Source organism: Ascidiella aspersa, chromosome 2, assembly GCF_963924565.1.
Source record: "Ascidiella aspersa chromosome 2, kaAscAspe10.2, whole genome shotgun sequence".
NCBI classification, from domain to species: domain Eukaryota; kingdom Metazoa; phylum Chordata; class Ascidiacea; order Phlebobranchia; family Ascidiidae; genus Ascidiella; species Ascidiella aspersa.
In genome coordinates, this window is record NC_139448.1 from 39409824 (window position 1) to 39425747 (window position 15924).

The following is a 15924-nucleotide window of genomic DNA, read 5'->3' on the forward strand; positions in this document are numbered from 1 at the left end:
TGCACTTTAGGAAACACAAAATAATAATGAGTAAACACGGGTTTGAGAAAAAAAATTTAAAACTTCTTGCTAATTTTACTTAAAAAACTAACAACCTCCTAGGACCTTGGTGTTTCTGAAATAACTTTCTGAATAACAACATTCTAATTAATAATTTATTTATTTATAAAAAAAAAACTCCTTTGAACAAGGTCTTTGTTCAATCAATCCTTACTCTCACAGCAAAACAAGCGATTTGAGATTTAAATCTCAAACATTTTGGTGAAAGTTGTTGTTGACTAATTTCGCTTTTAAACGACCAATCAGATCAAACAATTAACCAGAATTGACACGTGCCAGCGTCTAATTGGTCGCTTTGAAAACGTGTCCACCAATGTTTGTTGCGATAGCTCACATCACGAAAAAAAAACCCTAAACAGCAGCCAATTAGTAGTTTCAATTTATTTTCCAACAAGTGATTGTGCTTAAAAAATGTTGTTGCTTGGATCATGATTCACGTGGCACAGTTTTGTGGGCTCATAAATCGATATCGATGCCCGATACTAAGCCAGTATTGCTTCTGATGGAAAGGTCAGTGTTTCTTAACTTTTTTCAGCGCCTACTCGAATACTTAGCGTAAGTGTAAGGGCGAAGTTTTGGCGACCAAATTATCTCCACTGAACTTTTATAAGTGAACAAAACTAAAAGCAATAGCATTAATAAGTTTGAATTTAGTTAATATGAGCCATGCCTTCATATTTGCTTCCAAGTAGTAGAGGAATGTTGCCCAGAACTAATCCCAATAACCTAACCATGTGGACTATTGCAGTCGGTGAGCCAACCAAACTAAACGGCGAATCTCTTTTGGAGAAAGGTAATATACTAAAGCAAGGACAACTTTGTATGGCTAATAGTATCGCAGCTGATGGTGAGTGGTCATGCTGTTTCAAGGGTTAGAGACCATGTTAGTATTCTCGCCGGTTTAAAGCAGGTATTTAGGTTTAAAATAATTAATCATTAAACGCACATAGTTATAAGGTAACGCCGAAGCTATTTTAAGTAACGTTTTAACTGAGGTTTAACATTAGGACTACATTGTAGTTGGATGTGTTCACCTACTAGTATTTCGCATTATGGACCACATTAATCGATATAAATATCGATATTCCATTCCATTATTTTCTGCACAAATTATTGAAGTACAAAATCACCCACACACACTTTTAATGATGTTGTGTGACAGACAACAACCCTCTGTTAACTTCAAATACGCTTTTTACGCAATCAGGAAATTTTGTTTGAGATGAACTGCTATACTCGCCTTAATACCGGACTTTTTGTTTTTATCGATATATGGTAAACAGTTTGTCTTTATGTAACTATATTTGCAAACAACCTCGACTTGACCCTAAATAGAACAGCTAGCGCATTATGACGTCAGAGTGCAACGCGATAAATTATGGCTCAAGATTCCTGACAAATTGGACAATTCTTTAAATTGCGAAATTGACTCGGAATAAAATCTTCAAAATAAATAGGATATTACGGCACTATTCTGTGGAGGGTTAAATAAGGTATGACACAACTGTAATTTGCACAGAAACAAACTATTTTTAATCACCTCCATTTGCAATCACGGATACATTTCCAACTCACTTATAAATAATACTGCCTTACAATAATATGATAAACATACGTATTTTAAATTAATTAGATTTGTCTAAAATAAACCATCTACATAAAATTCGACTTGAGTATTTAAGACCACATTTAGTTGTAATCCGACGAAACAAAAACTAAACCACTCAAAATAATCTGGAAGTGTAATTTCCACAGCCTCTTAAACACTTTATGCTCCAAGTTTTGAATATTTTACTTTCCTATCGTTGTGTTTCATTCATGAAACTGCAAATTCACGAACTGCTGAAGAACTGATGTTATTTTTTCCGTACTTCCGACGCGATAATTTACAAGTTGCTGGCACACTTCAACGTTGTAGCTTCATTCGCATTGTACAGGCTGCTGGTGTGAGTTTGGCGAATGGTGAGACACGACGCACGTTTGCCCCGGGCGATATCAACACAAGATCGCAAGCACGTCTCACAGCATATCTCCTACACAACCTTTACAGCATATATCTCAGCACATACAAGGCATTCGTCCCAGCTCAGAGATCTTGAAGCTGATATGACCTTCCCTAAACCACAACGGCACAACTTGCACGTTGGACCTGTAAGTGATTACCAAGCAACTTGATATGCATTTTATGTCGCACTAAGCATTCGTAAGTCGCAGCATCATTGTTAGAAGAAATATTTTTTTCCAATAAAACTGTTAAACTTACTTCAGAACACTCCTTACTTAATCTTCGAACCTTAAATCACGTTATTGGTTTAATATAAACAACTGCACACCTCACAAGTACACAACATACAACTCACACAACATACAACTCACACAACATACATCTCAGTCTCACACAACGCATATCCCCGAACCTACAGTTCCCAACCACTGATCTTCAAACTGATATGAAGCTTTCCACGCGTTCGACCTTTCGAAATCACAAGGCGATTTTCTTAGGATGATCGAAAAATTGTAAGAAGTCAGAAAAGTAGAACCTTATATAAAACGAAGAAACTGCGTTGTAAAACGACAAGTGTGTCGAAATCACCAGACGATAAATTTATTGAGCTTCTTAATATTTCTGCACTAGGTTGACATTACTGAGCCGCTGATATAAGTGAGCAACATGGGTTGTGGGCCGGCAAGCGTAAGAGATGCGTGGAAGGTACATTACCTACAAATATGCGCAACTCAAAGCATTTTATAAATAATCAAATAATCTTTTTCTTTTTTTAAAGCGAACTCAACAGTATATTGAAACATTATCAGTCAGGAAACATTTGAAGTGAGACTTTGTACAATTTAAAAACCTCTAAAATCACAGCGTTTAAACAAGGAGTCAATACCGAGTCTTATTATTTTCTAGTTTATTCTAACCTTGTGTTTAAGTTAAATGAAGCGTTGTATTTAACAAATAATACACAGTTACATAGCGCCATCTAGAGGTGTACTTTAACAAACCAATTTTCCGTTAGACGGCGTAAAGAGCGCAACCGTAAAACTATGAAAATACAGTTATATAGTAAACTTTTGAAACTTTTTTTTTTTAATTTTTTGGACTGAACAAGCAATATCAAGGTTATCAACAAATGTGGCGCACAGAAGCATATTGTAGTTAGGGGAGTCAAAATGCTACTTTGTTTTGTAAATTTACATCAATTGGTGTATGCAGGTAATGCATTTGAATGTAATATTTTCCTTTATGTTGTTTAATAAGTATCCACAAATAAGGCCCAATTGTAGACGACCGAACCGGCATTACAAACAACCAAAGTACATTGTACGGTTCTGTCACTGATCCACAAGTCTCGAACCATTTCGTTATTTTAATGTGAAACGACTTTGAAACAGAACCTCACCGAATGTGCTTAAACTATGGAATCGTTGTAAGATGATTTAAGGGATCGGTCTGGCGAGAATAGAAATGCTTTAGGCGTTGGAGTTTTAGTGAAATAAAGAATCTCCATGCGGTTACACTTCGTGAACATTTGGTTGTTTTGAAGTATCAGTAATTTCAACGTCGGTTGAAAGTAGTTAAAAAAATATTATTATTATTATTATTGTTTATATTTGGATCTAAGCCTGCTCCAACACTGATAGTTGTTGATCTTATATTTTTATAACCTTTGGTTCTGTTTGGTTGAAATTAGGATGGTAAAGAAAATCAATCGTTGAAAAAATAGTTGTTTTTAGGCTTAATTAAAAATCAAACGCAAAAAATCAGTTCTGTAAAAAAAAGGCTGGAAATTATTTCAATTAGAAAATCAAAGCCATAACATTCGTGTAAAAAATGTTTTCTAAAAGTTTGAAGTTTTAATAAACAGTTGCACACACAACGTTTCCGTTTTTGCTTGAATTTCAGCGAGAGCGTTGGTCTAAATTACAAGATGTTATCACATAATTGTGCGGGGAGAGGTTGGATGGCAAAGTTGTCGAGCAACTGACGTATTGGTTGGAAGAAAGAGGTTGGGAGGTACGAAGTGGTGAGCTGGCGTCGCCCCGGGCTACACAAGAAGCCACCAGCTCTACATGCTTTGTGTTGCGTTGGGAAGCTTATTAAACTGGTTTAACGAAGTTTCGAGATGTGAGATAGTTTTATACAGGGAAGTTTGCAGATGCTTTGTCAAGGTAATTTATATTTAAACAGAAAATGTGAGTTTTAAGCGTGAAATTTTTCGGAATCTAGCGTAACATAACGATATATTTGCCATTATAAAGACCTAGAAAGATTAAGTGTTACAAGTAGTACACCAAGCAAACTTACGTACTAAAACAGGAGCGTTTTTATTTAAGATTTACAAAACGAAGTTAATAGTATATTATGTTTGACAATACACCGGCCATGAATGTAATAACTTAAGTTTGAATGCTGCGATTCAACAAAAGAAATGGTGAAACGTCAGCCAACAAAGATATTTATAGAAGCAGAATTTAGTTTATTACCTCTTTTACGTATGGATGCCGAGGTACTTTCCAAATATTTTTCTTATCAAGCCAAGGTTGATGTTAGAAGCCTTCAAGTCTACCAGCTAAGTGTAAAACGACATTAGCCGCCTTTAAAGCAACTTGTATGTTTTGTTAAAACCAGGGTTTTTTACGTTTGACTTTAACGACAGCTAAAAAGAATAAGGAGCCCGCAAAAAGGTGGGTTGTATTAAAAAAACACATTTCGGCAAAATAACAAAATAAGGGCAAAATGTGGACACAAATAGTGACGTCAATCAGTACCAATCACGTGACGCAATACTATTAACCTCAAATTGGCAAAATCACGTGGGTTGGGGACTGATTGGTTTAATTAGGCGAACGTATGCGTTGCTTCGTATGTGCTGCGTGCACCTCTAACAAATTTGTTTTAATATTCACCACTTCCAATATGGTCGTTCATAGGCTGTCTAATGACTCGTTGGCCTAACGTAATATTTCACCTGTGTTTTAAGGCTTGACATAATGATAGTAGAGAACTTTGTAGACGCAATATGCCTTGTTATATTTGTATAACAAGTTTATAGTGAGATAAATTTTTGGTTGCTACAAAACGATCATGTTTAACAATTATTAAGGTTTGTACGAGAATAATTATGGAAGAAAGTAACTTTTTTACATTAGGGTAAACTTAGGGAGAATCTGATTAGACCCTTGTGAGTATGAGAATTGGCGGACCTTAAAAGGCGCGTAAAAAGTACTACAGCTGCTTGGTAATTATTCTGAAGATCGTGATCAAATTTAGTGTTTTTCACAAGATGCTGAGGGAAATATATAACGGATGTTTTTAAATTAAGAGATGATGATACCCTTTTAACAAAATATATTTTTCCTAATATCTTATAAACAAATCGGGACGTTTAAGTGTGAAGTTATTGTCGTCATTTACCTACAAGGGCGAGGCGAGATAGTTTGTTTATAAATATTCAGTTTTTAAAATGTCCTGTATATAGTTTTTATTAACAAGGTATTTAATGATATTTATGGTAAGCCACATACTATAACGACACACCTTATTGTGGTGTGTGACGTCATAATCACTTCTCGGTAAACAAAGGCGGCTTCTGGCAAATATTTAATTTGTGGCGAGATTATCGGAATGTTTACGAATCGAGGTTGTATTGGCAAACATGTGAAACTTGTGAATGTTTAGATTCAAGTGGTAGAATAATTTTTTTAAAGTGGTGGCCCAAAAATCATAATTATCAGCGAATTTAAAAACAAAAAAAACTGAAAAAAATATGGTACTTTTATTTTTTTACGTAATAATTTCACTGACGGCCAAAATTTGGCGACTTTTTTGATGAAAATACCGGTTTAAATATTTAACAAATAACAAAATTAGGTTACTTCCAAATTCTTGCCTTCCAAAGTTTTATTCTATTCCTAATTTCATAAGTTCGGGTTGGCCTAAACGCGAAATTAGTTTTTAGTGAACTTGTCCAGTTACAAGTTGCTACAATCACTTCGCGATCGATGAGCTCGTGTTTACAAACAATGCCCATTCAACCACAAACAATCGGCGCTTTGTCACGTACACGACACGTCATAAAGAGCGCCGTTATGACGCAACAAAGGAACAACGGGTTACGACGGGATGTGGGTGAGCGGAAAAGTCGTGAAAAAATTCGCAACAAAAAAATAAAAACATTTTTAGAAAAAATGGAACAAAGGTAATCTATTTAAGATTTATCTTCCAATAATTTTTGTTTTAGCTTCCCTATTAATATTCACGCTCAAGTAAAATAAGAAGCAAATGATATTAACCGAAGATTGTCGTGAAACAATCTACACCGGGGGCTTTCAAATGTTTGTCACTAAGTACGTCCGATAATATCTCATGAAATTCCCGATACCACGTTGTTTTATTGCTACCGATACAAAATTAAAGCAGGATTTCAGCCATAATTTTTAGTTAACCGTGTTTCTAAAAAATAAAGTAAATCGTGCTTAAAAAAAACTAAAATTTTTATTTCTAATAAATGCCCTATTAATACTTTCGGTAAGTTATCCTTTAAGCTTACGAAGGTTTTATTTAACAACTCACTTCAACTATAAAAAATTTTGTTTCAAAATGTAGAAGTTAATTCAGCTTGTGTGAGGTTAATTGAGTTTGGTAACTTGAAGATTTCGATTTATGTCAATTGTAAGAATTTATTTAACCTTTGTTTGTTTTCAGGTCGTAGATTAGATTTGTTTAAAACATGAAACCTTGAAAGAATTTGACAACAATCAACTAACAGTCAAGATGTCAAAAAGTTCATGTGAGTGGAAATATTTTTGTACCACAGTAACATTTCCAATCAACACTCGCATGAACATACTAACATTTAATTAAACAGAACAAATTTTAATTTACGCTGGGCAACCCACAACTAATAATGTTTGGCATTAAAAGTAATTAAATATAGCTTTCACATAGAATTGCCGAAATTAATAATATTATGTGACGATATTATGCTGTGTCATCATTGTTGGTAATTTAGTTGGTTAAGTCAACCATGGAGCTTAGAGCGGTTTTGCCAATTTAACATTGACAACCGACGACCCATCTTAACAATATAAAGAAATCAACTTAATATCAACAGCATAAACATTCATATTCAGTACAGAATAATCCTGATTAAGCCGACTGATTTCAATAAGGTTTTTAGAAGACACCTTTAAAAAAATGTCTTGGTGTCAGAGCTTTACCCGGACCAGCATCCTATAAACAGTATCAGCTTTAACCTGGCACCAAACTAATATATTCCAACCGCGAGATCTAACTGAGCGTTCTTTCTTTTTTTTTTTTTGATTTGACTAAAAAATACTAAATTAACCAAAGGTAACTAATTCGATAATTAGTTGGCGATAGATTTGCTCAAAGTTGCGATCACTGCTTTTATTATTGGCATTATTTTGATCTTTATATTGGCAGATCGTTGCAACGGTCAGTCGTTGAAGTCTCCAGAGAGCGGGGGTAAGGTGACGTGCCAGGGATCCAAGTGGATTGTTGACACCGAGACGAAATGTACCTTCCAATGCGACAGCGGGTCGGCTAATCAAAAAAGCGTGGTTTGCAAGACGATGGGATGGAGACCAACTCATCAGTTGTCGTGTGAAGGTAAGCTAGGGTTGTTTGTAAAACTAGTCTGTGGTGGGATTCGAACTCACGAACTCGTTCATACTGGGACCGTCGCTCTACCAACTGAGCTACACAGGCTCCAAGAGGAGCAAGTCAAGAAACAACCGTAACACTGTTTTTTGTGAATTCGACCTTCATGTTAATTTAACTAATAGCAAATAGTACACAGCGATCCATAGGCTGGAAATCTTTGGACAAACAAGTAATTGGTCAATGGTCACCCGAAACACCACGCTGTTGTCAGACTACATGGCCACATTTATAGCCTGTAATGCTTCAAAACAGCGACATGCAGTTATCCAAATTTATTTTTTTATCATGGGTCTTCCGCGGTAAACGTTTTATAAGAAAGTTTATCCTGTCCAAATTACCAGAGATATAAAACTTCAGACTTCAGATCCCATATTGTACTTTCAAGCTAGCTATGACCCCTCTTTCCAGGTGTTTCCCCCGGGGTAATCGTGGGGGTGTTGATCGGGGGCTTGGGTGCCGTCGTCATCCTCGCCATAATCTACGCAAAGTTCAAGCAGCGCAAGAAAGATCGCCTGAAAGCTTTGCAGAAGCGCCAGCAAATGGAACAACAAGCCACAAGACCGGGGAGGAAGGTGCTGGTCGGACCGGATGTGACGACACGACCTTCTACGTCATCAGACGGATATGACGTACCGGAAGCGGGGAGTAGGAAAGCACAGGAAGTGGCGCGAAGCAACAATTGGAAGCAGAGCGTTCAAAACAAACCACCGGTATGTTGGCGTTATGACGTCATAGATAAATAGGCATTGTTGGGGATTTGAAAGTAAACAAAAATTTAATAGTCTGTAATACTAAATTGGTTAATGGATTTTTAGTTTTAAGCGATTTCCGAAACGCAAAAATTGTTTCAAAGTAATTTTAATTTAGAGCCAACAATGGTGTTATTGTTTTCCATTGTGACGTGTTTCAAGCAAATAAATAATATATTGTGCATTTCACTTGAAGATTAAATACACCGCAAAATTGAATGTTCAAATCGTAGTTTAAGGCTCAGTTAATTATAATCTATCGTTAAAACTTTTTGTCAAACAATTTCTTCATTATTTACCCGCAGTCGTACCCGGGCCCCCAGACAACCCCCCACAACGCCCCAAGTGTACCCCCCCACAACTCGAGAAGGGGCCGGAGTGCTGATGAACAGTACCAGGGATACGGGAGCACAGCGGGGGGGAACTACCCCGAACCCCCCCAGTCGTACCCCCCCTACCCTTACGCGGGGGTGGGGTACGGGTACCAGGGGCCGCCCCAGACCGTCGGGTACTACGCGGCGCCAGAGAGCGGCTACCCTTCTTCCAGGGGAAACTACGGACGCCCTTATCACGTGCCAACATAACTGTGATGTCATCAGGATACGACGTCATCAACCATTGCCATGACGACGACGCGAAGTTTGAGTTTCGCTAGCACCAACGCACTTTGTGACGTAACACACGCAGCATTATGTCGATTCAATATTATCTAATTATGTCCGATACTTGGCATTTTGTTCCGATATTTTGGAGAAAAGTATCGAGATATGATCAAAAAGTGCAAATCTAATGTTGCGTGTTTGCAGGACGTAAATCGCTTAGCGCTGCAAAGCTACATTTACAGTTAATTATCTTAATTAGAAATCGATTCGTTTGTAAGCATTCGCTAAAATGCACAAAACAATTTGGTATCAGACGAATACCGATAATGATACCACTTTGTATCGGGCATCGGCTCCGATATTATCGTCCTTATGGTGATGTTTGTTTGAAATCACAGATTCGAGCAAAACGTGATTTAATTAATTGCCTGAATGTAAATTATCCGGCACCACAGAGTCACAAACAATCCCACGCAGTAGCGTACGTGATCTGCGCCAGCGAACAATGGCTGACGCGCCTCGGGCATTATGACGTCACATGTACAACCGAAGTCGCTTGTAATTGTGACGAAGCTTTTATTTCCCGCCAATTTTAATTGTTATTGTTCGAAACCTTTGTTTTATTGTATTTGGTCACAATTGTATAAACGAGCACCAAATAAAAAACTGCAAGACGAAGCAAGTCTAACTTGAAACACAAAATAATAAATTAAGTTGGTATTTTGGTGAAAGCCGGGTAAAACGGTGAGTTGAACTTTGAATAAAATAAACTGCTTAGAAACGGCCGCTAAGTTGTATTTCCGCACAAATCTGTCAGCAAATGTTGTTTTGTGGTCAAACATTTAGTTTTGTGGTCAAACATTTAGTGTTTTTGTTCGCTTCGGTGATAATATTTCCCTTTGAACGTAGAAACCTTGCCCCACTGATAGCAAAAGAAACCACTTTTAACAATTACTAAGTGACAAGCGTGGGGAAGCTTTGGCGACCTAATTATCTTTGCTGAACTTTTGTCAACGTAAAGCTAACAAATCACAAAACATAAGACGTTAGCATGTATAAGTTCAAATCGAACCAGCGAGCCAAGTATTCGTATGGCTTCTGCAATTTCATTAAATACACCCAGCAAGTTATAAACAATTCCTTCATGTGCAATCAAATTCGCGGGTAAATGTGGTACACATTGCATAAATACAAATTGTAAAGAAAAATATTACTGTTGTACTTCTATACAGGCTCCATCACAGCAATTGCAGGGGTGTGTCATAATCTGGTTTATAAACCCGAATCAAAATCCACAGCGCGAGCGACCCGCGGGCGTTTCTTTATTACGTCACAACTGATGTATGTGTAGTGAAGTAACACACAATTCGATCGTCTTTTGTTATCCGTTATGACAAGTGGTGATTTGACAAAATAACGCAAAAACACTTGCGTTTCAGATTTTAGTATCTTTTAATTCAACTGTGAAACCACCGATGTGTTTATGCAGCCATCTAGATTAACATTTCCTCTACAATGTACAAAGCGTCAAAACTGTAGGAATTATTTGATAATGAACAACCACAAAAGTGAAAAGTGGTTTCAACATCAAATGTACGAATATACAGGAGACGGTTGTTTTAAATCTAAGTTGCTAGACCTAGCACAGCCTAACCTTTCAACAAACGATTTTGAAAAAGTTTGACGCCATAAGCGCCGAACCTAATCGTGGTTTGTGGCTCACACACCGCAAAGCATTCCTCCATACAATCGGTTCACCTCTACGAATCCACGTGTGTGAAGCAGCCACGTAAGACTTTCCTGGTCCACGTACCAGCGGCAAGTGTGATAGTGTGTGCTTGGGGATGTATGCATTTGTAGCCTGTACGTTTCTGCTTTTATTTCGCTTGCTTTCAATTGTTTTTATTCTTACTTAGACGTGATAAAGTACGGTTGTGCGAAATTTTAACATTAAAATTGAAGACCGGAGTTTAAAAACTACTCACAAATTAAAACTTTGCCGATAAACTGATGCTAAAGATTTCTAAAGCTGCTACAAAGTATGTTTTCAGCGAAATTGGTAAAAACATTAATAATATTGATCTAAAAATGTTTAGACTTTTGTATTTTTTTCCAAAATGTTTGACTGAAGCAGCTTTTTTTCTTAAATTGACGCATAATAAGGGAGGTGGCAGTTTTGAGATTATTTTTTGCACTAAGCCTTAGATTGACAATTATACGACTCTTTTCTGGTGAAATCTCATTTTTCACAAAATGTGGCTGTGTAGTTTTTCAACGCAGGTCTTTACTTTGTCTTATTTTTACTTATTTTAACAACAGGTCTTTCATTACTTTTTGAACAGTGCTGCCCAACATGTTTATTTTTCTTGGTTGCAAATCATGGCATTCTAAAGTGTTACTAAGCAACGTTAAATAAAGAAACTAGCGCCTTTTCCGACCTACCACTTTGGTTCTTTCACATGTTTTAAAATGTTAATGTTTAAATTTAAAATTCGCACCAATATCATTAAAAGATTACATTTCATTTATTGGATTGAAAATAAAGGTAATAAGTAAATAATAATGTTACTGACTTGATACATTGATTTAAAACATAAAACGGAATAAACCAGGGGAGCCTTCGCTGCTTTGTGACGTCATAGTACCTCCTACTGTTTCGTAATACTGGAGCGGCGACGACGAGCCTGGAAATATATAAGAGACATTTAAAATATCAAAAATAAACCGGAACGCTCAATAATCTACTGTTGCCTTATAAGTATGTTCTAAGTACATTTTTTTGAGAATTTAGTAAGAATTTTAGCTTAATTGTGATTATTAAGTTAAATCTTAACTATTTAAATGGTTCTTACTCGACGAAATATTTAGTTTTCCCCAATCTTGGTGAACTTCTTCTTCTATACTTGGAGAACTTTCACTAAACAAAAAAGAAAAAATAAATTGTGCCAAATAATTTATGCTTAGCTGAAACGTAAAATGTAAAGAAATGTTTAACAAACCCTAATAAATGTTAATTTTACAAATTCCTTAAACTTTAACACATATCAGCGAGTTTCGTAAATTAGAGATTATAGCTGAACACGGAACATTGCATTCATTAATCGAAGGGTAAAACACAAACTCACATGAAAATGTTCGGTGGCCTCGTGTGTTTAAACGGTGTGAAATCTTCCCTGCTTTCACCCATTGTTTGATCACAGTTGTGGGGGAGTTCCCCTGATGGTGAGCTGTTAAGTCGTCGAATAAAGTTGTTCCATGTCGGTTTGCAACACTGGAATGTTAAGAAAGTTGTGTCAAATATGGACGATAATATCGGCAGGGAGCAGATGTCCGATACCCGGTGATATTATCGATACTGGCCTGATTCTATATAGGGTGGTATTAGTGGTATTTGGCCATTTCAAACATTAGCGTCGTTCTACACGCGTTTCAATACCAGTACTGTTAGAGAACTGAGAAAACTAAATATTCGGAAAACTTAATAAAATTTAAACTGAATCTACACGTGATTAAATGTGAATATTAGTTCTATTCACAAAATTTAAAATATTAATTTTCCTGTCAATATTCTCACACCTGGTGATTTCCCACTGGCGGTGGGGTCTGAGTTTCTTCATCGACGAAAAATACTTTCTGTGTAACGTCATTAGGCGTGACGTAGCGAGGCATGACGTCACAACCAACATCACGTCTCAAAATTTCTTTAGCGCGAGGGTGGTTGCTATGCGGGGTGGAAATGTTGCCAGGCAACGGCGTGTGGTCGCTATACAGTACGTCACTGCTTGTTTGATTGACAGGAGAGCTGAAATAAGTATGTTCACCTAAAGCAGTGGTTCTCAACCCATGGTACGTGTACCAATAGTGGTAGAAATAAAATATTTTATTATTGCAAATCAAATATAATAGCTGTGGTTTGACATTAGACATACAACAGTTAAAAATGTATTTTTGGGTGTTTTTGCTTTTATTTTGATTCTAATTCTCAGCAATTTTAGTTTTTTTCACTTTTTTTTTTTCACTTTTTTTCATTATATTTATTAAATTTTTACTTTTTTATATTTGTTTGAATACACAATATGTCAAACATTACTTACTTCTTAATGTCTGGTGTATCTTGTTTATCACCCACAATAATGTTAATTTCCTCATGTTTGGCTAGTGGCTGGGATTGTTCTGCAACAACAAGGATGTGATACAACATAAGTGTAGATCACCATAAACCAATATTACTGGGAGTTTATATTCAATTGTGGGCTCTTAAAGGTTGACAACTGGATTTAGTGGGTAGTGCATTTCAAAAAAAAATTGTTAAATTATAAGTTTCATTTTACTTTGCATCTCATAACAATTTTTAACAAAATTGATACTAAATTTATTTAAAATGAAAAATATGCATCAGAGGTAAATTGTGAGGGTTACGGTATAATTGCTGTACCAGAGCAAATCAGTCAAATTAACACAAGAACCTTAAAACAATAATAAATAGATTAAATAAACCTGATTCTGAAGAAGACCTGTCGAGGTAAAATGCAGAGTTATCATTTTCTTCAAGTAAATCTAAAATAAAAAAAATGACCTTCCATTATAGAAAGGTGCAAGATTTTACGCCGTTCACAAATATCTGTTGATTAGCACAAACTAACAATTTTTATAATGAATGGATCACCCTTTTAAAGCTAGGTTTAAATTTAGAAGAAATGTTTTTCTCAAAATGCCACTATTTAACAAAGATCTTACAAAATATAGATTTAATTTTTGTATTGAATGTCATGGCTTTGTTATTTTTATAAAAATTAGACCCAAATTATTTTCAAAGTAAAAAACTAAAAAAGTTGCTCATTTTAAATAAATTAGAAATGCGTGCATTTTCATTACACCCTAAATAATAGATTCACATTATTCAAGGTTCAATTTGTACAATTGATAACACAGGTTTTGCCAAGTGTGATACAGTCATTTAAGAACATTCAAAATTATCTTCCGATACCTGATTTTATACAAGGATTATGTCATGGTGGTAACAACAATGAATAAACCCATCAATATACCCAACCACAATCGACAAAACCAACCAACCAGAGTCCGAACATCGCGGTGATGTTTCTTTGTTGCAGTTTAACCATTTCCTCAAATACCACTTGCCGCTTCTACAACCGGATGAGGGGGTTGTGGAACTGGATGAGTGGTGCGTTAGTGGTTTAACCTCAGTCGTTGAATTGGCTTCTGCTATTAAGAAAGCACAACAATTAAAATTATGCCAAAGCAAATAAAAAGAAAGGTGCATTTTACACAATTATGTCATACAGCTTGAATGTCAAAGCCAAGAAGGTCGAGTAAATCAAAGGGCTTATATGCACTTCTAGTGTCAGGGCCAAACAATTTTAAGAAAAAAAAATTTTAGGTTTTTAAATAAGGACAAAAATAAAACATAGATTTGAGCAATGTGTCTAGCCCAAAAATTATAAAAATATGTCACCTTTAATTTTTATGTATTGTAAAAAATGAGTTTTTTATGACATATTAAAAAAAAGCACAGTTTTCCAAAAGCACAAATTTAGTGCACTTAATCTAGCAAACTAATAAAACAATATAAGAGGTATGAATAATGTTAATTGCCTTGGTGAGTTTTGATCTTACCTTTCTGCTCATCACGCCGGGAATTATGGCTGGTGTTCAAAATGCTGGATTTTGATGTTCTCACTGATTTAACTAAAACACAAATTGGTATTTAAATAAAACATTCATAAACCGACTACTATGTTAAGTTTCAAATATCTTGGTAAATAAACTCAAATATTTAATATAAGAATAAAACTTGCGATTTAAACGTAGAATACAACTATGCTGCCAGTTTAAATGTAAACATATGTTTGATTTACTTCCCAGAAATATTCTAAAATGCATATTTGACAAAAGTTTAACCTGAACTTGCAGGGTTGACAAAACTTTCATTTTCTTTCTTTTGGGAGCCCGATATTCTTGCAACATTTGAAGCAGTGATAAGATTTGTTAATTTTAGTTTTTCCAAAGTTGTTTTGAAATCGTTCAATGCACTGGATTCAGTGCAAGCTAAAACAAAACAAAAACTGTCATTATGAAGAAAAAATCAATAAATATGATAAATTTTACTATTGGTGTTATAATGGACAAATGCTTGGTCATTCACCTAACCTATTACAATATATATCTTTACTTTTATTTGTTGTATTGTACTTCTTTTTGCTGGCAAACAAACAAATCAAAAGAATTATATTTTGACAAATATTTTAATTTTATTTATAGAATTTAGAGAAAAACAAAAAGTTTTTTGCAAAATCAACTTATAACTTTGATACATTTTATGATTCAGGCTTCTGTCTATAAGCAGACAATGCCCCATCACATGTCTAACCATACATTATTGTAATAGTTGTAAAACTTTAACCTGGTTCGAAGAAAAAGTCATTTGACTCAAACTTTTCACCGGCTTTTCTAAAAAAACTTCTATTCTTCAATTGTTTGGATGAAAAAGGTGCCTGGAGATGAGAAAACAATTAGCTTAAAACGGTGCTATCCTGCTCTATAAATAAATATTGAATAACAAAAGTGAATAAGAAATGTAAACTGCATTAAGTGTATTTCTGTGAAGTAAAATTACAATAAAGGGTTAGGGAAAAAGTATTCCAGATGGGTATGCAAAAATTGAGACAAATGTATTCCGCAACCACAGAATACAGCCTGGTAATAAATAATGAAAAAACACAAAAAGGTAAAAAAAAATTGAATAGTGGGTTTACTAATACTTACCTTAACCTAAAAACTTGCAGTAAACGCTGGTCTAGAA

General features: G+C 35.3%; 1 protein-coding gene across 1 annotated transcript; it reads left to right on the top strand.

Annotated features, from left to right (window-relative positions):
- The first annotated feature begins 792 nt into the window (after positions 1 to 792).
- On the top strand, positions 793 to 9951 carry LOC146165728 (uncharacterized). Its single transcript, XM_083381013.1, has 4 exons — positions 793 to 853; positions 7511 to 7696; positions 8159 to 8460; positions 8805 to 9951. The coding sequence occupies exons 1-4, from the start codon at positions 793 to 795 to the stop codon at positions 9081 to 9083; spliced, it is 828 nt and encodes a 275-aa protein (XP_083237139.1). The 3' UTR covers positions 9084 to 9951.
- The last annotated feature ends 5973 nt before the right edge of the window (positions 9952 to 15924 follow it).

Bases quoted from the DNA above. Each gene is read 5' to 3' on its own strand.
- LOC146165728 (XM_083381013.1), top strand. From the start codon at position 793: ATGTGGACTATTGCAGTCGGTGAGCCAACCAAACTAAACGGCGAATCT. The intron at 854-7,510 runs GTAATATACTAA...TTATATTGGCAG, and splicing joins CGAATCTCTTTTGGAGAAAG to ATCGTTGCAACGGTCAGTCG. The intron at 8,461-8,804 runs GTATGTTGGCGT...ATTTACCCGCAG, and splicing joins GCGTTCAAAACAAACCACCG to TCGTACCCGGGCCCCCAGAC.